Source organism: Perca flavescens, chromosome 10, assembly GCF_004354835.1.
Source record: "Perca flavescens isolate YP-PL-M2 chromosome 10, PFLA_1.0, whole genome shotgun sequence".
NCBI lineage: Eukaryota > Metazoa > Chordata > Actinopteri > Perciformes > Percidae > Perca > Perca flavescens.
In genome coordinates, this window is record NC_041340.1 from 12723391 (window position 1) to 12750446 (window position 27056).

Genomic DNA, 27056 nt, shown 5'->3' on the forward strand with positions numbered 1-27056 from the left:
AGCACTGTCTTTAAGAAATGAATAACTCATTGCTAAATATTATTTCTCTGGTCTGTATACTTTTGCTATGGCTGGAGATAGCAGCAGTAGCCACAATTCATCTTATGTCATCAGAAGGAATAGAATTTGCCTCATGTTTATTTTTGTCTTAGTAAGCCTTTACCAGTTTGTCCTGGAACATGTGTCCTGCAAAAAAATAATATTGTATTATCATTAATGTAAACTATTGCTTGCTTTGTATTTGTGTGAGTGTGTGTGTGTGTATGAGAGAGAGAGAGAGAGAGAGAAAGAGTATGTTGGTAAGTGTATGTGTGAAAATGTGTGGGTTACAGCGTATTTATGTCATGGTATTTCTTGCTGGGTATTTGAGCATTTGATATGCCGTGTACAGAGCGGTGACCTGTGATAAAACGGCAGACTGCAGAGTGTCATGGGAATTACTGCAGCGAGTGTGGTCGATTTCATCTGTTACCCAAGTATAGCAATAACTGAATGGTAAATTCTGTAGGATGGTGCGCTATTCTCCGGGGGCTGTGACATAGGATAAATTGGTTACAGAGTGCATGTACAGTATGAGTGATTGAATGGGACACACTCAATCAGCCCACATGCTCCTTAACCTGTAAACCCACTGGTCATTTCCTGTTTCTATGTTAAGACACAATTTTGCCTTCATCACGAGTCAAGTAGGAACAAAAGCAACATTTCTAAATATAGAGTACAAATGGTGCTTAGCAAGCAAGTCATATTTCTGGAGTTAGATTGGAGATACTGAAATATCAAATAGTTGCAATAGTTGAGGGACAGAAATTAGGTTCTTTTTTGAGGTTCGATTTTAAATTATTTGCTCCTTTTTTTTTAACACAGTTTGAAAATTGGAACTCCCAGTACTCATGACTGGACAACCGGTCTCCTGCTGAGTAATAAATATAGCTGTGAAGCTGTTCACCCAAAACAACCATTCTTGCCTTCTTACCTGGACACTGAACTGTGAGTTTTAGATTGATTTAAACAAAAATACGTGTGACTTTGAAATCACTTCTTAAAAATCCCTTTATCCAAATTTCATTTCATTTATATTCATCTGTGTTTTATATATTTTTTATATATACAGTATCTATATTATTCATAAAATACTGTATATGTACCGCTGTTTTCATGATACCTTTTTTCTAAGTTTTACAAGGTTTACTAAGAAAGCTTTTTTTTGTTTAAAGAAAATGAATTGTTTGGGAATGGGAATATGAGTTGCATTGTCCTGTCTATGCTGCGTTACATTTAAATATGTGAAAAGTTAAAAAACATTTGAGATATAATACATGTTCTACAAAGGTAGATTATACAAGTATGGTGAATGAATTGTACGATAAACATGAAGCTTCTGACCTGTGCTATCCTGAAACTACATATGCATGCACTGTGTGAGAGGACTCACATTGAGTCAATATGGTGACCATTGCGGTTTTGAACTTGTCTTTGGCCTCCTCCACCTCCTTCTCATGCTGACTCTTCTCGCTCATCAGCCGGCGGATGTGGCTGTTAGATGACTGGATCATGGAGTAAAAGTTGTTGGCGTTCCTGCGGTTGACTTCACCTCGTTCCAGCCAGGTCGAGAGCACACGCACTGCTTCAGGAAACTTACTGTCATCTGGGGAAGAAGGGAGGAGACGAGGTGGAGAGAGCAAGAGTCTGGGTCAATATTAGAACATTTCCCTCAGTATATTGACATTGTCATCTGGGCAATAGTGAAAGGGAAACGAGTCTATATATAAAGTGCTGCCTTCACAAACTGTCATTTGAAGTGTGGAAAAGAGAAAACAAAAAGTGGTAAAAATCAATACCACAGAAGTACAATAACATAACAGCCCCTGCCAACTAACTAAACTAAAGTTTAGTTTGGTCAGAAAGGGACAGAAGTAAAGAGCAAAAGCTGCCTGGCCAAATTTACTCTGGAACCATTTGAAGATCAGAGACATGCAGGAGGCAACAAGTTCAACAACAACCCAAATAAGGAACATATTTCACAATGTACACACAACAAAATTATTTCACAAAATAAGGCAAGTAGTAAAAATCATCTCAGCTGCTGACATTTAATTTAATTAATGTTTGTGTGTTATTTTCATATTTGTACAAGCTGGCTCGACAACATCTATTCGTGTTGTATGCTGAGTTGTCTCGAGGTCTCATGCAGGAGTGTCTGAGAAGAAAGAATGAGGACATGAAGATGATGAGATGAAAATAACTTCAAGAACTTGCTGTCATTTCGGGATAAAAGGAACAGAGCAGATTAAATAAAGATTGAAGAGAAAAAATATCACATCTATACACTGAACATAAAAGATCAGGAGGTTAAATAAGAAGAACAGTGTCAGGGTGAAATCAATCAGCTCCTATAAATATCTTTGGTAAACAACCCTTGCCAAATGTCTACAGAAAAGTTGAGCACAGGTTTATATAGCTGCTGTTTACAAAGCTCCGGTTGTTTAGCAGTACTCCTTCTTTGTCTGGTGAATAATCAGATGATGTCAGGATACTTTATTGATTTCTATTATTGTTATTCCAGTGTGATTGTCCTGTCCTCTGCTGCCTCGCTGGGCTGCTTACAAGTCAGAGGAGCATTGGAGAGAACACGCTCCCACGCACAGATCAGTCAGTATACAACACAGTGCCTTAGACCTCCACAACACACACACACACACACACACACACATACACAAAGAGGGGTGCAAATGCATCATGTACACACATAAACATTACTTAGCATCTTTACAGATTGAGTAGCTGGGGAGGTTTTTGGGGAGGCTGGGCCAATATTTTACACCGCTATGATCGGGCCGGGCCAGGCCAGGCCCTTGATCAAGGATTTGGTTTTTTTTAATCATTACTTTATTAGCCTTATTCGGTGGGGAAAAAGCTATGCCTCTGCAGCTTCTCCCGTAGCTCTGGGTATGTGTCCTTCACTGACTTGAGTGTGAGGTAAACTGTGCTACATTGTGTCTCCCCCATCTGCAGCGCTGTTGTCGGCCAGTGCGTCAGCATGCTGACTGTGGTGAAGGACAGTATTAATTAGGTGATCGAGACAAGAAAGTCTCCTATATTGTTCCAGGGCTTTGATTATGTTGCTGCCTTGATCTGTTACCCACACTATTCGGCTGAGGGAGATAGGGTCTTACGTTTCTTTATTTGGATCCATTCCATTCTGAATAAACAAACAACACAGTTTACATGCTTTGTCTTTCTTGCGTCTTTCTCGTCTTTCTTCGTTCAAACAACTCGGAATTGTAGTTGAGAACGTCAGTTATAATGGCCCACGTATTAAAAAAAAAGTTGGGTTTAAATCGGGGTCGGGCATAATTCCAGTTAATGTGTCGGGCCGGGCTTGGACACAACGTGCACGGGCTCGGGTAGGGTCGGGCTTGATTTTTTGGGTCCGATCTAAGCTCTAACACACACACACACACACACACACACACACACACACACTCACACAGACAGATGGCATGCATTAATGATGATCTATCACAGCAACAGATATCAAGGTGTTATCTCATGAATCCCTGAGGTGTTCCTGTTTGTTTATAGGCAGACTCTAGTCCCATAATACATGGCTCCCTGCAGCGGTATTATTAATAGACAATCTGGAGGAATATTAGTGGCATTCGATCACTGACAATGGCCAGAGGCCACATAGATTTAGATTTTCACTTAATGGGCCTTAAGCTCAGGCATTACCGAGCATAAATACACAAATTAAGAATGTATTACCTTGGTTTATCAGAAATAAATACCCCATTACAAAACTTGCTTCATTGTTTCTCAACATTTTTCCTTTTATGCATAAGTCAGAGCTATTCTGAAGAGAAAGAGATGAGATAGTGACAATAATCTTGCAGAAAAAGATCCAGAACATAACAATTTTACGAGATACTATATTGCTGCGTGTGCCATTGACTAAACAACCCCAAAGAAGCTCGGTGAACAGCTGTAAGAAAAAGACTAAATCTGTGAAACATCCCAGTAAATGGTGCTGCATTTCAGCAAAAATGAAATGTAATTTTCCTGTGAAATCATCCACTGACTTTTCTCAATTAATTTTGTTCTGCCATGCTTTTTTTTCTTTATTCAGATTCCAAAATATAATGTGAATGGAACAATCACATAACAGTTGGTCCAATGACTAGAAAATGAAAAGCATTGACCTTTCCTTCAAAAATCTGACATATAGGTGAGAATGGTGGTTGTTAAGTGGTCAATTAGCAGATATGAATAAAAAGGCAAGGCATCTACCCACCCTCTACGTAAATGTGCTCCAAACACTGATGTAAACTATACTCAACCACACAAGGCATTTCAATATTTCAAATTAAAGTACAGCTCCTTGCAGTCAAGGAATATGATTAAAAGGTATCAAGTCACTTTAAATTCTCAGTAGGATGCAGAAGTGTAAGACACTCAAATGATAAAAAGTCTGCAGACACTAAAAGGAACACTCAATATAATGTGATGTTTAGATTACTGCCTCTGCTGGCTCGAAATAAAGTTAGAATCAACTTAAACACATTTTCATCCCTTCCTTTATAGCCTATATTGGAATTTTCTGCACCAGGTGACATTTTGAACTGGTATATATTAAGTGTTAATATTTAAGTTACTCTAGTTATAGCTTAATGGATTAGTTGATTATACGAAAAGTCAGGCATCAGGTTAGCAGAGCAGCAGCCCAGTGCTCCATCTACACAAGATGCATTCATCCACAGTATTGAGTGTAGGTCATCTGCATTTTGACAGCGCTCTACACGGCCAAATACACAATCACTGTTGTTAGACACGTAATAAGAATTCAACAGATGGGTTTAGACAGCTGGATTGTTTAAAACAGAAGCCTGAACTGTCCCGTCAGACGCGCATGAGACAGATACTGGAAAAACACGGCTAAAACACTTTTTGTGTAGACAGAATCTACAGCCATGCTAGTGGCTCTGTGAGTCTGTACATAGGCACAGCAGCGGTTTGAGCTAAATGGTGATCTCCGCATGCTAACATGCTTACAATGATAATGCAAACATGCTAATGTTTATCAGGTATAATATTTATACCATTCACCCTCTTAATTTATCTAGATTGACTGACTGACGTATTTGTCTACCATTGACCAACCTTTGATCTTGTCTCCCAGCTCGCTGCACTCGTGCTCTGAGTAGTGGACGATGGGAGGAGGGGAGGGCGGCCGGAGGCGATCCTCCTCTACCTTGCGCCGGTGCCTCTCCTCTCTGGCCAACATGCGCTGGCGACACTCCCACTCGTAGAGGTCGTCTCTGGCCTGGGCAAAGTCCACGTGGAGACGGCCAGTGTCTTTTTTGTCTGTGCTGGAGCCCAAACGAATACGGTAACCTGTGGAGAGGAAGAGAGGTTTTTAGAGCACTAAGAAAAAGTTGAGGTTTGGGGAAAAGATGTACTGTAGAGATAGAGAGAAAACAGGACATGGAAGATAGCTGAGACATTTTATTGATTGGATGAGTGTGGCAACAGGGGTGACATATCAATTTTTATCAACACCTACTCAGATTCAGATGTACAGTAAATAGACAGAGATAGGCACAGACAGAATAACAAGCAAACAGAAAGACAAAAGGTTACATTTACACACACACACACACACAGAAGCACGCATGTAAACAAATGTGTATTTGACAAGGTTATATTGATCATATTGTCCTCATTTTCCTTCAGATTGAAAGGAACAACCTGATCTATACATCCTCTTTGTTCACCATTTGTCCTGTTACTGCAGCTAGACTCCAGGTGTATAGGCCAATACGTAGACAGAGAAAAGCTGAGAGAGTCACTTGAGATATTAATTATGTATGTCCACGAGTGTGAAACACTAATTACAGCGATAGACCTGGATCACCTCACTGCCTCCCACCTGACACTCAAAGCCAGATTCCATTGCCTGAGTGTGGGTGTGAAGAGCGATCACACTCGTTTTGTTAACTGATTGGTCTGAATGATCTGTGAGAGGATGGGGTGTTTACAGTACAGCGTGAACTCACATACTAGAAGAGCAAGCTCAGAAAGCCCTTGGCCAACCTTTCCTCCAAAAACTGAACGTACACTCTCTTCGGGGGAAAGTTGAGATAAAGTTGTACATTGGTGTGAGCAGAAGAAAGATATGAGTGTGAGTTTGGGGTTGTTTCTCGAGTCTGCTCTCCCTGCTTAAGGTTCTCGGTTTGCTTTAATATTTCATAAAGGGAGACCTCAGTGTGTCGAGGCTGCTGTGAGTGTAAGGGTTTCAGGAGAAGAAGGCAGAGTGTTACGGAAAGTAGTATTTATGACAAAGCTACACAGGTCTGTCATCTGGCAAATATATATCTCCAGTCTTACCGTAGAGAAGAGGTAGATGAAATCACACACAGACACACACACACAATCACACATACACACACACGCATTAAATAATGCAGAGGGTGTTATTGCAGTGGCTGGTCTTTTAAATTAGCTTTGTGAAGACGGAAAATATGGTCTGCAATTCACACAGAGAGATTTAAGGCACCTGTGCAGGAGAAGCTGCTAGATGGAGATAAAATCATATAATAAAAAAGGCCAGAAGTCTAGTAAAAACTAACTAACTCTTAGTAACTGATATGTTATACTTTGACATCAGGGATTTACTGGCTGCAGAATGACTGTGATTCTGACTGCATGCCTCTGTGGTTGTAGGGCGAGAAACAGTTATTACTCAATATTAAACGGTGTGTTCAGACTGAAAGCAATACAAATTTTAGAAGCTGTAGAAACCGCTCTGGACAAATTGGGGTGAAGATGGATCCATGCAAGTTTCAACTTGAGCAAAAGGATTCTGCTTATGCCAAGCCTTTATGACTCTATTTATTGAACATATAAAGCCAGGTGGAAAAGGGCTAGGAGAGGGCTGTAGAAAAATAACAGAAAGGCCTGGTAAGTATGTCAGTAAGTTAGCTGTCACAGAAACACCTCCTTCAAGTTTCTGATGGAGATTGTTTAGGAGTCGTCTCCTTCTCAATAACACATCCAGCAAACCCATCTTCGCTGTGAAACTTCTGCTCATTGCAAATGCTGTTCTCCATAATAGAAAATAAAAGAATGTACATACAGCAATTACACAAGAGCAGTCTCATTTTCTCTAACGAGACAAGGTGAATTAGTGTTAAACTGGATGTAACTCGAGTTCTATGCCTAGTGCACCGTCGCTCTGTTTCCCAGAGTAAATGGAAGAAAATAAACACAGTTACTGTGGGGAATATAATTAAAGCATGAGATGGCCTGATCACATATGATACATCTGTTAAGTGCTTCGGTGGTAGTAACAATAGGTTTAATTGGCTAGCTACAGCAGGTTGGTCATTAACACTTTGGGCCCTATCTTGCACTCAGTGCAATTGCCTTTGTACACTGACGCATGAATCATTCCTATTTTGCACCCGACGCACAGCAGACTTTTCCCTCCACAGACACACATTGGTAAATTAGGGAATGTATTTGCGCTCCCGGGGCGGTTCAGCGAAAAGAGGAGGCGTGTTCAGGCGCAAACATTCCTTGGTGCTATTTTGCAGTTTCAGAAAACAATTCCGCCACAGACCAGGAAAAACCTGGTCTAAAGTCAGTGGCGCGTTATTCAGATGCTATTTTAGGGGCGCATGCTTGGCCATAATGTAGCGTGTGCACAACGTGCATACACTTTGCTTCTCTCATCTACACGGACGCAGCAGTTCCCATTTTTGCAAACCATACATAATTACAAAGAAAAATATTACTGAAAATGTGCTTTAGGTGTTTGGATCGGTCAGGAGGCACTTTACAGTACAGTCCTCAAAAAGTCGCAGCATTCTTTGTGGCTTGTTATGTTTTACACAACATTTTCATGAATCATGGATGTGTTGATGACATAAATGAGGAATATATTAGAGGTGGAGAGGGTCGACGGAGATGGAGTGGGGGGGGGGAAGGGGCACAACAGCAGCAGGTGGTGCGTTAGGAGGTCCACGCTCCATGGCTGCAGCATTCCTCTCCCGGCTTGAGGAGAGGCGCCCGAGAGGCCGCAGCAACATCGCCACCCAGGCAAAACGGGCATTTATTACTTTGCCGCATCCCGGACAGCTCCCGCTGGCGTGCGCCAGGCAAATCCGCCGTCAGAATAGCAATCCGCCATGGAACAAGCGCACCTGCTCTTAAAGGGAATGTGAGATGACGCTCTGATTGGTTTATTGCACGTTACGCCCAAACCACACCTAGCTACTTCAGACCAACCCATTTTAGATTTGCATCGGGCGAAAGAGTCATTTATCCCGCCAGTATAATAAAAAGTAAATAATAGCAACAGCGCCAAAGATCCGCCCACAAAGCTACTTGCGTTTCACGTTTGATACTTGCGTTTCAGATAATTAAAATAGGGCCCTTTAAGTAAAGTATAAACCCAGCTCCTAAAAGTTACACACATGCACACCTCGCAAAAAGAAATGGCACAAGAACAAAGAACGGCACTGAAATCATTCTTAAAAAAGGAAGATGTGTTCGGAATGCGGCAAAAGCTTAAAGTTGAATCTATCAATCAGCTTCGCTACCTTCTTTGTTGCTCTGCCTGGTTGTAGCGCTATCCTATTGTGTGCAGAGGGAATTTGAAAGACAACCATTTATCCCACCCCTCGGATTGAGCCCTGTCAATGGTGAGTTCCCAGACCCAACATCTTGATGTGGGTCTAATGATAAATGTGCTTATTTATAAAAAAAAAAAAAAAAAGTAATGACTGATGACTGACCGACTATAATAGCTGGAGTCCATTAATTTAGTCTTATGACTCAACTACTTATTAAGTGTTGTTCACTTCCAAACAGTTTGTATAGAGTGCCGCGAACTTTCCATCTATCTGTCCATCCATCCACCTATCTACTGTATTTATCCATCTGTCAAATGGTCCCGAGAGAATGTGTGAGGCTGGAGAATTGTAGTGCTGAATGATGGATATTAGCCCTTTCATTTCCATCAGAGTAAAGGTTAACAGCTCATCATTCTTCCTCCACCTGAGGTGAAGGAGGTGAAGGAGTGCTGGGGCACTGATAGCAGTGGACTGACAATACAAGCGGTCCCTACAGATTTAATATTGTCCAGGGGGGTAAGAAAGAAAGCGGTTATCCTCTGACCTTTAAACGCAAACGTAAACCAATACATACCTAAAAACAAGGTTGGACGTTTGCTGGGGTTTCCGTTACACAGCAGTGAGGATTGGGCATAAAAGCAACAAACTATATATGTGTGCAGATGGCTAACCAGATGAAAAACTTTCCTTCTCTAAAAAGACATAATCAAATATACCATGATTTACCTCATTACGTGAGTACTTAGAAACTGGGGCCACTGGTTTTAGAGTGAAGATATTTTACCAGAGAGGAGGAGAGCCTTGTCCACAGTAAACTCTTCAGCAAATCGGATATGGCAGAAGTTTTTCTTGCTCCTTCTGATAGCAGCAATATCCCCACACTGTCCAAAGACCTCCACGATGAGCTGCTCAGTTGCGTTCTCAGGCAAACCACCGACAAATACCGTCTTACACCCAGGAGGGCGTTCCCTTGTGGCCGGAGGCGGAAGGTCTGTCAAACATGGAGAAAGAAAGACAAGAGACAATATTATTTCAATTGAAGGTGAAACTGTAGTCCCAGCCTCACACAGCATAAATGTAGCAGAAAATTCATCAAAAGAATTCAGATTATAGTTGATTGACTGGCACTTAATTATTGAAGCTACAACATCAGTTTTAATAATGAAAGATATTGGAATACATGAGGATATTTCAGGGTTATTCTGAGTAATGCCATACTGTATAGATTCAGTCCAGCTGAGTGGGCTGGGTTTGCTTAGCAGTGCTTTCCAATAAGTCAATTATTTTCTCGTTGGCCTGTATTTCATGAGGTCGACAATCTGCCTTCAAAGATGTGATGATTTGAAATTTTGCTTCCATCAATTGAACCAGCAACACATAAAAAATGTAGTGCTTACAGTCTGTATTGTTTTAACTGCTTCAATGTTTCAAGCGCAAACTTTTAGCAGCGAGCACTTGTTTGCCTTTTCTAGTTCAATGTAATCCCTAACATAGCTGGGTTCAAAAGGGAAAAAGACTCATGAAAACATATAAAAACTTTTAGTATGAGGCTGAAACACCAAAGGTAATCATGAATATGTCTCTTCTCTCCCTCAGCCAGTCCGGAACACGTGTTCATTATATATACAGTAACACTGTAACATGGCCATTAAATGCATCAAACTGAGTGCTTTAAAATGACTCTATATTTAAACCACATTATACAAATGAAAACTGGATGATGAAAATTCTTTCTCTGAAAGTACTAATTTAGTTCCACATCTTTTCCTACCTTCTAATGACATGATTTGAGGCAGAGAAATCTGATGTGAGAAACCAAGAAAACCAAACTAAACTAAAAAGTGGCCATAGACATTCAAGTCAATTTTATTTACATAGCCCAATATCATAAATCACAAATTTGCCTGACGGGGCTTTAAACACAGCATACCACATCCTCTGTCCTTCTTACACCCTTGATAAGAAAAGAAAAAAAAAAGAAATCCTCTTATGGCAAAAAAACAAATGGAAGAAACCAGGAAGAAGAACTGAGGAGGGATCCCTCTCTCAGGACGGACAGAAACACATGCAATAGATGTTGACTATAAAGAATAAACAAAAATAGATATAATAAAGACATGAATCTAGAAGGATGTAAGGGAACTTTAAGGTGCCGCCAAACAAATAGGAACTGAGCCACACAACGTCGTTTTCTTAGAATTTTGTGGTCATCAGAAGCACCTTAAAGTCTGATCTGACATGGGTAAGGAGCCAATGAAGGAAAGGTAAAACTGGCGTAATATGGTCAAGTTTTCTAGATTTAGCTAAAATTCTTGCGGCAAAGACTTTTAGTACGGGCACGCAGCAGGCCTGACAACAAAATGTTACAAACCCTCCTCTACGCAGTTGCTAGTATGCAAGGAGGACATGGAGGATTAAAAAAACATGATGGACTCTTCAGAAGAGTTAATTATTTTCATTCGAGTTTCTGCGCAGGAATGTCACTGGACGCCACAATCTTCTGAACATTGCCATACTAAGAAATACATACAGAGTTGTGTGGAGCTGATGGTCTTAATTAGCGTTGTAGCATCTCATTTGGCAATGGCTTGAATGTAACAGACGTTCATTATTAATATCAAAAAGTTAAGAACTAAAGCTTTAAATGACTGCATATTATTTGAGAGAAGAACATTGTATAGGCTGTAATAGTTACATTATTAGTGGAACGGTTTGGTGACCTGTGCATGCAATGGTGTGGGGTGGTGATCCAGGTAAAGACAACGTATGAGTAATATGGTGGGGGAGGGAGACAGTCTCAATGTTGTAAAACAATCAGTCAATCAATTTTTATCTGTCACTTAAATTCAAAGGACGATGTACAACACACAAGGTACAATTCCAGTGAAATGTAATCCCATCAGCTCCTTCAACTTGTGCATGATTCATTATAAAGCAGAATGTGGCCATCAGATCAGCATATAGAAAAGAGTCTCCACTTGAATGGCACTGGCACTCCAGGATCCCGCCAAGTCTCTTCGAAAGGACACCATAGCTCCCGACATCCCGTTGGAAACTGACGCAGGCACGGAGGCCACCCAGAGGAGGCGACTGGAAAATTCCCCGCCTCATTGCAATGTCAGTCTGGAAGTGTGCACTGTAAGGAATACCCTGGCTGGCTATTAACTAAGCTAGTGGACTCCAAATATGCATTTATGGTATTAGAAACCCAGCAGCCAATCATCTCTAATCACCTGCAACCTGTGGAGTGCTAAGTCCCTATTGTCAAACGTCTTGACACAAACACCTGTCTATATTCCTAGACAATATTGCAGTGTCTGTTCCAGTAGGGCGAAGGCTAACCTCTCAGCAGGTAAGCCCCAGAAAGAAGGCCAATTATCAACACAACCAAGTCCCTGCTCACTGCAATAACGAGCCAGCGGTTCAATAAAGTATGCTACCCATTAAAGGGCAAGGATGAGATGTAGAGTAGTGGAAAGATTTCTCTATGACCATACAATGTTGGAAATATAGCATGATAAGGGATGACATGGAACAATATGCTTGAATAATTTTCATATTACAGAAATAATCACATCACGCCATCCCTAGCATGAAAATCAAATCCATCTGGCCGGAGAGAGGTTGATCCTTTTGTGTCGATGGTTTGAAGCATGAAGGACATTACTGACTGAACAAAGATAAATGTTGACTGATCTAATCTCAGGAAGATCCGGCTTTCCATGGATGATATGAGTGACTCGTTGAGTCTGCACAAGGGAAACTAGGAAATTGATTGGTGCTAAACCGTCTGGGCTTTAATGTTAGCACTGTTATCTAACCTAGAAAAGATGGTATAAAGCATAACTCAAGTTTGGTGTTACTATGGTTATATAATATTAGAAAAAAACTTTCAGTATTACACAATTCAACAGCAGCACAAACTGCAAACTCAAACATTACCATCAAGTTGAATTAACACCTCTCTAAAACAATTTCAACAAAAATTTACATTATAACCATCTTGAAGATATAATTTATTGCAGGGTATTGTATTAGACTGCAGTAGTTTTAGCAAGGTGTGCCTAATAAACTCGCAACTGAGGAGTGGTCCAAAGTAAAAAAAAAAAAAAAAAAAAATGTAAAGAAAGAGCAGTGGTTATTATAGTCTGGGTCAGTGAACTGACCTACAGCTATGAAAGGAACCTGACCAAATGCCCCTTATGTAAATATTCAAATAAATTGTAGCCAAATGTAGTAGGCATAATATAACACTGGAAATAATATCCTGACCTTAGCAGCCATCAAAAATATAATGATATTTGCTGTCCAACACACAGTACAAATTGGAGCCAGTAGTTATGTGAAAAGTACCTCAAGCAGAGCTGAAATGTAGGACTCATTCATGAACACTTTGAGCTGCTGAAACCACTTTCCCATGGCTATAAAGCTGTGGCTTAAATCATACGACTTTCCATCAATCATGTCCTAAATTAGAAAAAAATACAGAGTACTTTTCATTCAGTATTCAAAAGGTTGGACATGAAATTTTAAATTATGGGCCCAAGAGGAGCCGTTTTCCAGTCCTGTAGCTTTAGTGCTTGAGAGCCTGTAGCATAGTTATGGTAAAATACTTCAAAGGTACTTTATGGCTTTGTCCTCCTCATGTCACAGATTGCTCTGGCACATGGCCCAAATGCCGCTGTCCCCTAACCTTGGCGATGATGATGGCATTAAAACTGGAACATGCACATACTCACGGCTGCTCTCTCACTCGCATACTCAAAGCCAGAAGACAGACACACACACACACACACACCAACGCTATGACAGCACCAAGGTGATAGTTTCCTGGCATTTACTTTGCAGTCAGCTAAAACATGCTGCGCTTCATTGCACGATTCAGCATTAAATTGCAATTCCTGACAGAGTTCGCTGATGAGCGAGGAGGACAATATAAAAGGACAACAAGGTAACAATCTGACATTTAGCTGACATCCTTGATTCACAAAAGCCTGCTTTTAAAAACTAAATTTTTTTTCCCCCAGACACAATAGAGATGTGACTGCATTACCAAATGTTTGGCTTTGAAAGAAGGATGAAATCCATACTGAGCACTTTTTTCGAAATGTAAGCACGTAGACAGAATGGTTCTGAAGGGCATCTTTGGTCTTTTACTTGAGGGTAATTACAAACAGACAAGCCTGACATCAATGAAAAAGTGTTGGAAAAAGAAGAGCTGCAGGAACTGATGACCATTAAAGACACTCACAAAGTAATTCCCTGAAGCAATAAATGAAATGTAGGTCTTCAGCATTAAAGGGCCAGAGACCAAGATGGATTTGTGTTTGTGGTGTATAGGAGTCATGAAGAAGAAAAAGAAGACAGAGACAGAAAAGTTTAATCAAATCTTTTTCAAGTTTTTCTCCAAACCCTGTATAGCAACAAAAACTGGGGCAACTGGAGAAGATGCTTATTGACAGTGTGCTTTTACAAATATAAATGTATTAACTATAAATAATATAATTCATATCACTGTCAAGACAAATCAACTTTTGTGCATTTATGCAGTCCAATCGTTTATGATTAATAAACAAGTCAAACAACAACAAAGTCGTTGAAGTCATTAAAGCCAAATAACTGTGATGTGATTTTTCTAATTTTTACTGGTATATGTGCTTAAATTGTATATATTTGTGTATTGGACTGTTGGTTGGACACAACAAGCAAACTGAGGATGTCGCTTTGGTCTCAAGGAATTTGTGATGGGCAATTACTCTACCTTGTTTATGTCTGAGGTGGAATAGCTGGGGGGGGTTCCTGCTTCCTGTGATAGCTGCCATATGCAACCTGCTGCCCTCTATCCTCATCACACATACAAGCACTCACTGCTATTGCCTGCTGGACACATAACAAATACCTTAGGAAATAGAGCACTGACTCACAATCAACCTCTAACATCACACACAGTACATGAAGAGAGAAAAACACACTATAAAGCAATATTTCTATTCACGTTTTCCATTTTCTTCCTGTTCTATATTTTTTTGTTCCCCACACATACATCAAACTGTATACAAAAACTGTGATACTCATTTAAAAAAAAAATACATTTTAAGAAAGAGCATGTCAGATATTTATTGTGACCCCATGCGTGGTCCCCTGTGGTTGAGCTTTATCATGCTGTGACCCCCTTAGAAGAACCCCAGAGGCTTCAATTACAGAGGAAACCTACCAGTGAGCCAAGACATCTCCTCAATGGCACCCACTCGGTTCTGGGTGAATGTCTTCCCATCTGTTAAAATAAATTGCTGCGTTGAATTCCTAGCCTGAAATGCTGTTATTTGGTTGCCACTTTCCCTTCTTTCTCCTCAACATGTCTGCTACTGAGGTATGTCATCTGATTGTGTTCAAAGGACAGTTTTTGACACCCTCTTGGTCTATTGTAGAAGGCAACAGCGACGCCTTTCATAGTGGGGGAAAAAAGGTATTTTTTTCATGATGGGAGTAAATTGGCTTCCTCTGAAGACTTACTTTTCAACCCACTCTTGTCTACGGCTCACTTCTTGCCTTAAAGATGACATAAAGGGAAGGGAATGAAAAATACGAGACATGATAGGAAAGAAAGGTGAGCAAGAATGAAACTGTGGCAGGAATCTCAAAGATGTGTGAAGATGCTGTTGTAGAGAAGATGGAGTGAAGGGTTAAAGTCAGAGATTTTTCTTTTTTATCCAAAATGCTTTACAAGTAGCATGAGTGCTTACATTTTGTGTTTATAAGAGGCCCATTGGAGATGGAGTCCTTAACCTTAGCAGTGTACATGAAATCTGTATCCACTGATCTGCATACAGTATGAATCTCTTGTTATGATTCTTTCTTTTAAAATCTCTTTAGATTCTTGGCCTTTTACTTTACGTATTTTGTCATATACACAATAAAAAGACTCGGAGGCTGAAGGCTTGAATTGGAGAATAACTATATTTCAGTAACATGAATCTTATAGACTTAAAGGTCCAATATGTAATATTTGTACTGTAATAAATCCAAAAATTACACCAATGCCTCATCAGATATTAAGGAAACATGTTAAACTGAAATACTATCTTTTCTGACAACAATGCTAATTTCAGTATTTTTTCTTTTTGAAATTTACATTCCGTGACGGAATTTATGTTTATGTTTTGATCTGTGTGTTGTTATCAACGGCCCAGTTTGACAGGAAGGCCGGGTTGCCAGATATACTTGTAAAAACGTAAACCCAGCGCGCTACAGCTGTAACGTTAGTACAGCCATGAAAGCAGCAAACAAACGAACAGGATCAACGGTGATAGATTCTACATGACATAATAAAAAGAAAACAGCATGTTTCTAACAGTTGCGTGACCAGAGACGTAACAACCCCCTGGTAAATATTGGAGATGTATTTGAAAGATGGAGACAGCTTAGAGCCCAAAAGGACGCAGAGTTGGCTTATTTTCTCCTGAACCGGTAAGCATTAGCTCCACGCTAATTTATCACAGCTACTAGGGATGGGCATTTTTTGTCATTTCAACATTTGTGTACTCACATTGAATTATATAGCTAGAGTAACCGAGTTGGTTACTCGCAAAAACAATTGAGACATAGCCAGTAAAGTGATCCCGACTGGTCCTGGCTAACGCCGCCATGCTAACTCTGCTAACTGTTAACGTTACCGGGCAGCCCATGGCTGTTTACAGCGTGTAGCCTCTTCAGCGGCTGGAGCCGACAACGGTGAGTTATTTTAAGCCACGAGAGGGGGGCTGTAAATCGGAAAGAGGGGATTATGAGTTTGCAGTGTGTTTAGCGATTGTTGCCGTAATTTTAAGCCAATGAAGTGTGTTCCGTCGGCAAGGTAGTGGTATTTTTAGCGTTTCGTATTGTAATTCTAAGCCGAGGAAGTGTGCCTGACTGGCGTGTGGAGAGGACAGTGAGGTTGTTGTGTTTTTATCGGTTCATACTGTAATTTTAAGCCGAAAAAGTGTGTCTGTTAGTTGGTTACAGAGCTCCACGTGAGCACGGGCTTTTATGACTGACAATATAGCCAGCATCTAACGTTAGCTACTCGGCTGTGCTGTGGAGTAATGTCTGGCTATGTGAGACTAGCATCTACCGTTAGCTACTCCGCTGTGCTGTGGAGTAATGTCTGGCTATGTGAGACTAGCATCTAACGTTAGCTACTCCGCTGTGCTGTGGAGTAATGTCTGGCTATGTGAGACTAGCATCTAACGTTAGCTACTCCGCTGTGCTGTGGAGTAATGTCTGGCTATGTGAGAAAAGCGTCCAGCTACATTGTTGTGAATGCTGCGGTCTCAGCCTGGCAACCCCCGTGAACTTCGAGTCTGGGCAGGAGGGGGCGGGGGAGACGACTCTCCAGTATTTTGAATTGGTAGTGCAGTAACTATTTTAACCGCTAGCTGCCAGTATTACACACAATATTACATATTGCACCTTTAAGAGCAAGGCTAACTTTAATTCGACAAAAAAGGAAAGAAAATTCCAAGTGCTAATACAATAAAAGAATGTAACCCTAGGTCATACAATGTGTGTTTATTTCAGGTTCTTGTGTTGTAACCTTGGGTGGTATGACTTCTCATTCAGCCTCAGGATTAGAATGAACTCTGTATAAAGGTACACTGTTTTTCATCCCTGTGCTCATCTCTGATAACTAGCGTAGCGTGTAAAGGCCTCAAGGTGTGGGGGGAATATTCATTCACTAATATATCTATCTATCGTGTGTGATAAATGTTTCTGTCTGCATTAAAGTGACAGTGATGCTTTATACTAAGGGTGAACTCTGAACTCAAACAAACTTGGTATCAAAGGCATCCTCCCGCGCTGGTTGCAGAAAGGAACTTCCACTAATAGTCTAGGTTGAAATTGATGTGTTCTTTATCTGACGTGTAAGACTGGCTTGAAAAAGCCTCCAGACAGACAGTTTTATCTAACGGAAGGAAGAAAGTTTCCTCCCAGAGGGAGAGAACTAGGATCACATTTAATTATTTACGGAACGCCTGTTTGAAGGAAATGTTTTACATCCAGGGGGTTATTTTTTCTCTTTAAACACCATATTGGTGAAACAAACAGAAAAATGAAATGATGACCTAAAAAATCAAGATTATGAAAATAGTGATTAGAATATGTTCTGTAGGGCTTTATTCACAATGTCATTTGATGCCAATGAGAAAGAGAGTTCCATAGTTTATATCTGGTTGAAAATAAACCTGCTTTTAAGAAGCTTGGATGAAGATTGAGTAGGAGCGACTGTGAATTAGTTTTACGATAAGACCTTCAATTATTTGGAAGATTTCCCACTTTGAATTTATACATGTATAAAGTATTTATTTGCAAAACATGAATATATTGTAAGATGATAAGTTTCCATACAGATAATAACCAAATAGGGGATGTAAATTAGACACCTGACAAATCAAGGGACTCCATCGCATTGATGCAAAATACTATGATGCCATCAAGCAGTCCTATTAATGTCTTTGCAACATTTCCCACAATGGCCCCATTAAACCAGAGACATTAAAGGTAAAATAACTTCAGTATGAATGGTATAGAGAAATCTTCTCACAGCATATAGAGTCATATCATCTAATCCTATTTTGGTGCTCTGCTATTGAAATACGAAATAATATATTTGCGCTGCATCTTGGAATACATTGCAGTGGCGTTTTATGAAAGGGCAATGGCCCCGGTGGGAGCCATCTTAGAAACACCACTACAGTATAGGAATGGTGTTCAGTTCCTATTCCACTCCTCTGTTGCTCAGTTTTATATAATATTGGCTGTTTAACTTTTCTTGACCTGCTATTTCGTACGGTCAACACATTTTCTCCTGGTTCAGACGGCGAGCTTGCTTGCTTTTTGCAATAACAAGAAAAGTTCTCCTTTTATTCCTTCAGAACAGAGTGGAAAGATTAACCCAATTACCTATAATGGCCCACAGGGGACAGTACTGTAGCTATAAGTAATAATGGCAATTTAACAATTTAATTATGAAAGCAGGGACTTTTTGCCCATCCTGATTTTCAAACCAATACATTTTGTCATGGGTCACAAGCCACATGCCTTACCTTGTACGGCACCTCCCGATATCACAACAAGATTACTCAAGAATCACGGGATCACATATCACACGGAAATCCATCTTGTCAGTTATCAAGTAATGCATTTGTGTCTGAACTACCAGCTTACCGAACCGATCAGCGTCCGGCGAGGAGCTACTGGCAGCAACGGGCGTGGTTTCGGTGCATGTGACGGCCGCAACCGTTTGTTGAAAAACAACGGACGTGATAGACAGATGGTTCATCCAATCACCTGCCAGGTATTTGTTTGTGCTTGCACTTTTTCCAAATAGTTTCCAGTGACAGCTTCTTAGATGGTTCTGTGTAACAAACCATCTGGCGCGTCAGGTTACCACAAGCAATCATTCATTTCAGATCCTGATGCACAAACATGTCATTGTAAAGATGTCCATACTGTATATGTGCATTTGTCCAGGCATGTGTGTGAAAAAGTGAGGGTGTGTTTTGACATATACATCTGCAGACCTGCCAAACTTGAAAAACTTTTTTGAGTAGCAACTTACTGATTTATTGTCGAAGTTCTGGTTCATGAACACGACGGCATACACGTGGAAAAAATGCCATTAAATGTCAAATCTGTATACATTTTAAACCCTAGAAAATAATTATGTTCAAGTAGGCTACTTGAATTAAATAAAACATTAATTATATTAAATACAATTAATTGGATTATAATATAATCCAATAAAATATATTACACTGCATAATGAGCACTTTTACTTTTGGTACTTTAAGTATATTTTGATAATACTTTTGTACTATTACATAGGGAAGATGTTGAATGCAGGACTTGTCATTTGTAACTCTACAACACTGTTTTGTCTACTTTTACTGCAATACATAATCTGAGTAAGTCTTCCACCTCTGGAAATCACCAACAACAGTCGTGCATGAATACCTGCAGCAGTGTTTAACACTGAAAACACACAGCTCAGTTCAGCGTTTACTTGCAGCTCTGCTACAGTAGCAGATAACCTTTGAAGTTACCTGCCAGTCACAAGTCCTGCACGGATCAATAGGTATTATAGTCCGGCAGCTGCTCGCTCTGTTTGTTATAAAACACACACAGAGCAGATTAATGCGCTCACAGAGCCAATCTTTGCAGAGGTTACCGCTCGGTGTTTGGCTAGCTAATAAGCCGTTAGTCTGTTAGCTTGAGCTTTGTCTGAAGGTGCCAAGCGGCAAGGTCCGATATACACCGACACATTCCGCACATCCTCCGCTCAGTTTAACCGCTAACCCCCCGGTACCGGTCAGAGAGGCGTGTTTACTTTGTGTCTCGGTCCTCCGGTGCGTCCAGTGACGGGCTCCGGTCAGTTTTTAATTAGCCTACATTAGTAAAAGTTAATTTTGTTACGGTATGAACTTAATCCTAGGAAAGGCAAAACATATATAAGACCTTTGTAACGAAATCCAAGACTTTGTATACCAAATGCAAGGCTTTATTAATAATAATATAAATAATATTTCTCCAAAGTTGACAGGTAGGCTACGTACATTAATTCATTTCACAATTTCACTTTTCTACATCAAATCAGTTTACCTTTGCAAGCACCGTCCTCCCTTGGGGAAACCCATAGATATATGGGGGAAACCAACCAAACTAAACGGGAATGATGGAGGAATAACACTTGCATTTGATGCTTTCGTTTTACTATCAGTGCCGATATCCCCGCTTGACATTAGAGGAAGGAACCCAACACTGTGATTGGTCAAACTCTTCTTCTTTAGTTTTTTTTCCAGCATGCTCGTGGCTGCTACGCTGTTTTAGCCATAGGTTTTACTGTCTATGGTTTTAGCCTATGGTTTTAGCCGCCTACTACCATCACGTGTTAGACTGAGACGGTTACTGCGCGTCAACAAGTGAACTCAAAGCAGTCACCTGATTTTCGCGTAGTTTAAAGTGACAAATCGTATCACCGTATTTTGATGTCAAAATGCGTATCTACTACGCAAAATGCGTACAGGTTGGCAGGTCTGCATCTGTAACAGTCAGAGCCTGACAGAGACCTTTTACAGAGACCTATAAGTAGTAGCCTGGAAGACTCAAAGGTGATCAAGTAATTTTGTGGATTTAAGCATGAAGTGGGAGAAGAGGAGATGCAGTATATTAAAGAAAAGAGCGGGAGAGCTATATATGTATATGGTACAGTAGAGCGAGCAGGTGAAGAGAGATTAGAAAAGAGATACAGCAATAAGGGTGAGTTGAGCTAAGGGGAGGACAGAGTCCATCACATCTTTGGCCGACATATTGAAGACAGCAGCACTGTGTTATGTGTTCACAGAGGTCACTCCTCCAATTATAGATTCACAGTCATCACACAATTGCACGCTCGTATGCACACACACACACACACACACACACACACACACACACACACACACACACACACACACACCTCAACACCTACTTTAAGCCCCCCTTCCCTCCCTCCCCTCCTTCCTGATGAATGCAAATCAGCTACGCTCTGCTAGATAGAGGTACTAAAGGTGACATTAAGGAAGAATACTCACTTCTTCTTTGTTGCCACACAATATCTGTCTGAGTGGTGCATGGGTGCCTATTCAGAGCCCGAGTGTGAGAGAAGTCATAGATAATGCACACAAATGCATCAATAAATAAAACATACTCCAGGCTCACTGATGACGGGTCAGCCTGCAGTGTTTCTGTGCTGCTTATTTCTGTTACAACAGCGAGGAGTTACTATGAGACTTACTGGGGTTGGGAGGAAACAGCGTGCAGCTCTTGCAGTGGATGATCTCCCTGACAACTGTTGCATCCTGGGAGAGGGGCAGGGGCGCCATGCCCAGGCCAGGCATCATGGGATTTATGGGGGTAATGCCAGTCATCAGCCCGAGACTGGGGTCAAAATCTGGAGTCAGGAGAGAAACATGGATGAGAATACGTAGCAAGAAACACAGCGGCTACTGGGGAAGCAGTGACACACATTAAGACATTTGCTTCCTAACTGCTATTCAGTCACAGCTAACCTTTACTGTGACATCCTTTGACATAATTTGAGCACTGGCTGTTTCCATGTTCAACTTTACATTGTGTACTTCCTCCATGAATACAGAGCAACACTTGTGTCAACAGTGGTGACACACAAGCAGTTTATAAATAACTGAATATATCAGCCACTCATGCATAAATCATCTGACAAAAAATATGAATATTTAAACTATTTTTACTTATTGTCATCCTTTCTCTCTCTCTCTCACTCTCTCTCTCTCACTCACACACACACACACACACACACACACACACACACACACACACACACACACACACACACACACACACACACACATATTCTCACTTGTGCTCTATCTCCCCCCTCTCCTCTTTAGTCTTTGAATGATGACCTGTAACATCACAAAGAAATTTGAGAAAAAAACAGAGACACTATATTCACAGGTACTGATTTAGACTGCACCTGGGCACACACAAACACACATTCCTACTCTTGCACACATTCCCAGCTTTTTTGATATGGAAATATATTGCCCCTTCCCATGAGTCTCCACTGCACCTGCAGCAGACAGCGGCAGAGAAAGGATGTCATTGTGTACATGTGCGTGTATGCAATGCTTTGCATACTCAGACTTCATCCCCATGAGTAACTCAAACTTGACTGAGACAAAACTGTATTGAAAGCACAACAAAACACAGATGCAATGTTCGCTCAAGAGGACTGGCATGGAAGTTTTCTTTTTCTGGAGGAGTCAACAGAGAATAATAAAAAAGAAATAATAAATAAATCTAGTTTGATTATGCAGTAGAGTAGTGGGAGGGATGGAAAAAGTTATGAGTGACACAATGCTGCTGAACTAAACACTATAAAGAGGAAGAGCTGCGATACTGTGTTGGCTTGCCTGGCTTTCTCTGTCTCCTGTTGATGACCTCGACATCCATCTTTGGCCAGGTGACAGAGGGAGAGGAGGCATCCTGAAAACACTGCTTCGATGGCAGAGCGATGAATTACTTATTCTTGTAAGGTGGAGGAGAGGAAGATGGATAACACAAAGGAAGAGAAGCAGTAAAAGAGAAACAGCCATAAAATCAGATCCAATTATACCAAGCATACCAGGATGGTACTGTTCTCATTAAAACTGTATCTCTGTATCTGTCTGGGGTGGTCGCAGCTGTTGTTAATTGTATTCTTATCTGTATAAGGTATAAAACCAATAGCTGGCTGCTGCATAGCAGTATATATTGTATAATCCATGTTTTGTTATTTTAGCTAGTCTTCTGGGTTTAATTTTGTTGGGCAGCTGCCTCTCATATTTTAGAATTTCAGAGTGTCTAATCAGCATAAGGACGTACCATAAGTAAGACTAGAGTAAGTAAGAGTCTGAGCTTTCAACAGCATTACGCTGAAAGAGTGAGGTAACTGAGAAAAAAAGGAACCAGATCTATTTACTTTACTGCACTTTACTCTAATAAATATATTATAACTTTAGCAAGTTGATTTTCATCCCATACTGAAATGAAATGAAACTAATGGCTGCTTCCAAGTTGAGAAAATTCAATAATCTACAACACTGCTGCATGGTTGGAAAATGTTCAGCATTGATGAATAAGAATACTAGGGCTGTGCCCTGTTCAAAATGTTCTAAGTCGGCTCTGAGTCACCAGTTTATTACTGTGGAGGTTGAGGTTTCTGTGACTGTGACACCAGTTTGGGACAAATCTGTTTCTTCATATATGCACCTTACCAAAAATTTAGAAAAATACTATATTATTCATGTCCTTTGCCCAATTACAGTAAAGTCCAGAGCACTGTTTTGTCTCACATTTAAGTCTCATGTTTTTAGGTCCTTGCATAATCTGAAAATATCGGATTTGCTCACAGTCACAGAGATAGAAAGCATTTGTCCTGATAATAAGTTCATCCTCCTCTGCATGGCAAAGTGCCATACAAACTGGACGTCACTCGGGGAAGCAGTGCCAGCCCAGTAGTTTAGCTAACTTCGCTAACATTCGGCGCCGGAACTGAGAACATCTGCATCGCACTACTCTGCCCTTGGCAACGGTCTGCATCGCACTCCCCATCTTTTCCATTACCCTATTCTAATTAATATTAGTTTAATACTGGGATTCTAAAAGTTTATAGCATTGTTTGTGAGACAGTGACACAAAAAAAAAAGCAATCTTTTGACGGACTTCGAAGGCGGCCGTAGAGAATACTGTTCACTGAACAACATTTGAATTTGGACATTTTCGGGCTACATTCACAGCGCAGTTAAAATTGTTCAAAACTCAAATGTATTTCCTCTCAATATATTTTGATGTTTTCTAATCAGTAAAACAGCATTAGTTATATATAAATGCAGAGGTGTCAAAAGTATTTACATTCATTACTCAGGTAGAAGTCTAGATACTACAGTTTAAAAAGACTTCTGTAGAAGTTGAAGTATCAACTCAAGCTTTTTACTCAAGTAAAAGTGTAAAAGTACTGGTTTCAAAAAGTATAAAAGTAAAAGTAATGTAAGGGAAAAAAATGCCATTAAGGCCAAATGTTTAGGCAGCGCCACAGGGGCCTATATTGCACTAGCCCTCCACAAAAAAACATTTTTCTAAAGGCCATAATGTATGGCCAATAAATGCTATTGAAGGGCGGGTCTTGGCATGACCATAGGTGGATTCGTAATATCGCTGTCCGGATGGTGCGATTTATCTGGATAGGTTTTTTGTTTTGGTTTTTTTGAATGAAAACAAGCCAAACTGAAATAGGAGTAATGAGGCTATTTTTAAAATGTAAGGAGTAGAAAGTACAGATAATTGCGTGAAAATGTAAGGAGTAGAAGTAAAAAGTCTGCTGTAAAATAATTTCTACAGTAAAAGTAGAGATACCCAAAATTTCTACTTAAGTAAGGTAACAAAGTATTTGTACTTCGTTACTTGACACCTCTGTATAAATGAAAAGATTTCTGTTGCATGGTCTCTTTTTTAGTTAAGAATCTGGCTTCTAAATAGGTGTTAAAAATCAGACCTGTCTGCTCTGCATACTCAGATCTGACTACGATGACGAGGAGTCAGTCTTACGTCATCAATTTGATGCTGTTGTACTACTTGTTGGCCATTGCAGTTTGGCAAGGCTGGGAGTTAGCACTAAAGATGCAACAATAGAAACAAAAAAGTTGAAGAAAAGCCTCAATGCAGCCAACACTTCCACCACAGAAAGGTATTGAAACCAAGTGGGAGAAGAAAATGGATGTGGACGTTATTGTTACTCTGTGCACGCATGACTTTTCACCATCACTGACATTTCATATTGGTGGTGGATATGGGTTACATCCTGAATGGATATGACCAGTCGTCTGGAAATGTGAGATATGAGCAGCATTTATAAGCATGAAGAACTGTTGTGTATATGCACTATTTCACTTGTGCGCCGTGTCTATGTATGTCATTTATTCATACACATGATTGTCATTAATGTATTTATTCTGTTAAATTTGTGATCCTGTCCGTGTCATTGTGCCTGGTTGTCTGTTACTTTTTGTACTTTCTGTACAAATTTTAAATAAGGCTCTGTCTGACCCAGGAAACATCGAGATCAGACAAAAAGTCGTCTCCAGGGTAACATCCCGGCTTCTCACTGCTTCTAGCACTCTGAACTCAGGTCAGCACAATTCTTTCAACAGACATGATCTGCCTGCTCAGGGCTGAGTAACTCTGCGTATACAGGCTTTTTCTACGCCTGCACATTTCTGTATTGTTACTTTGTTTATCTGTTCTGCTCCATTTGCTTGCCATGGTAATCCTATCAGACTCCAAGCATATTCCTTTACACAAGCATAAATACAGCAGGAAATGCTGTTTGTTTCTCCTGTTGTGTTCACAACTTAAATGTTGATGGAGGGCAAAATAAGTTTGTATTTTTAGTAAGAACTAATCTGATTAGGAGCATGGCCGACTTATCTCAAATGAAGCCCCATAGTGTGTTTGTTGTGGCACATCTTTAAAAATAATTTAAAAAAAAATCACATATTTTCTTTAACCCCTTAATCCAATGAAAAAAATTGAAAAGTTCACTGATGTGCCAATATGACAATTATAAACAAGACTAAAATAGGACATGGTACAAGAATTATCAGTAAAATTGCCTCAGAATTTAATCTAAAACCGTTAAATTATGTGTCGGTGAAGCAGATTGGATTTCTGGGCATATTTTGGTGGTTGGTGTTGTTTTTCTTGTTTCAAAAGAGAAAATCAAACACATCTCCCGCAGAGCAGCTGTGGAGTTCAGTGGAAAGAAAAAAGATTCAGCAGTATGAACCATACTGAACCAAGTCCATCAGAATCAAAGAGCGGAGGCTTGTTTCTTTTAACAGTCAGCAATCACTCTGTCAAATCATACAACCAAAATCCATAATAGAAGACAAAGAAATACATTTCTCCATGCACCTGAATGAAACAGCCCTGAGACATAGAAAATGTCTCCCTTTCTTGTAGAACCTTTATACTGTGCGGTTGTTGACTCTCACTCCAAAGTTGAAAATTGAGACTGTGAGACAACTCCAACAATAGCTGATTTAGAGCTTTGTTCAACCAGAGACGGGCTGCGTAAAATTTTTGACAGTTTCTGATTTTTTCAAATATCAAGACCAAAATACAACAATATGTGACTGTGGCTACGACCAAGATTTACAAACCAATCAATTGTAAAACAAGACGAAATGACGCAAAATAAACTAGCTAGCATAATGCTAGTGCTGAAACACATATCTATCTTAAACTCACTTTGCAAAATCAGCATTTTATGTTTCCCTCTTATCACTGGCAGAGCACAGTTTCAATAAATATATCTCAACAACTATTTAATGGATTGCCATGAAATTTGATACAGACATTCATGGTCCCCAGAGGATAAACTCTAATGACTTAGGTAATCCCCTCACTTTTCACATAGCGTCATGAGGTTGACATTTGTGGTTTTAAGTGAACGGTCTCGACAAACATTGATGTTCCCCTTGGGATGTTGTACCTTTGGTGATCCCTTCACTTTCCATCTACTGTAGCACCATTATCAGGTCATAAGTTTAATAGTTTAGGTTCGTCCAATACTTTGGTTTATGACCAAACACCTATTAAACTAATAACACTACCACCAGCCTTATCTTAGCAGCCTTCCACTTTTGCAATGATCAAAGCGTCCTTGTAACATGACAAAAAAAACTTTTTATACAGTAAGTGATAACTCCTTCATTAATGTAAGTACTCACACTTTGCCATCATTACCACGATGACTAAGTCCATTTTACAGCATTCACCTGAAACAACAGTCAATCCTATTTTTCTACATCCATGCATCTAATA

The 27056-nt window shown here is 40.1% G+C and overlaps 1 protein-coding gene and 1 long non-coding RNA gene across 4 annotated transcripts in view; both read right to left on the reverse strand.

Moving 5' to 3' along the window:
* Window positions 1-27056, reverse strand: part of LOC114562295 (ecto-NOX disulfide-thiol exchanger 2-like) — a 196901-nt gene that overhangs the window by 41643 nt on the left and 128202 nt on the right. For both annotated transcript variants that reach the window (XM_028588625.1, XM_028588624.1), the window contains 4 exons: window positions 21448-21603; window positions 9421-9627; window positions 5161-5394; window positions 1436-1648 (listed from right to left, as the gene is read on the reverse strand). In XM_028588625.1, coding sequence (XP_028444426.1) covers window positions 1436-1648; window positions 5161-5394; window positions 9421-9627; window positions 21448-21603 — 810 coding nt within the window. The remainder of the gene's footprint in view (window positions 1-1435; window positions 1649-5160; window positions 5395-9420; window positions 9628-21447; window positions 21604-27056) is intronic.
* Window positions 14425-20352, reverse strand: LOC114562298 (uncharacterized). Of its 2 annotated transcripts, none has more exons than XR_003693485.1 (3): window positions 20274-20352; window positions 14851-14910; window positions 14425-14513 (listed from the first exon to the last, which is right to left on the reverse strand). It is a non-coding gene; the product is annotated as an uncharacterized LOC114562298 (long non-coding RNA). The 2 variants fall into 2 exon arrangements; XR_003693484.1 differs by having other exon boundaries at window positions 14429-14516.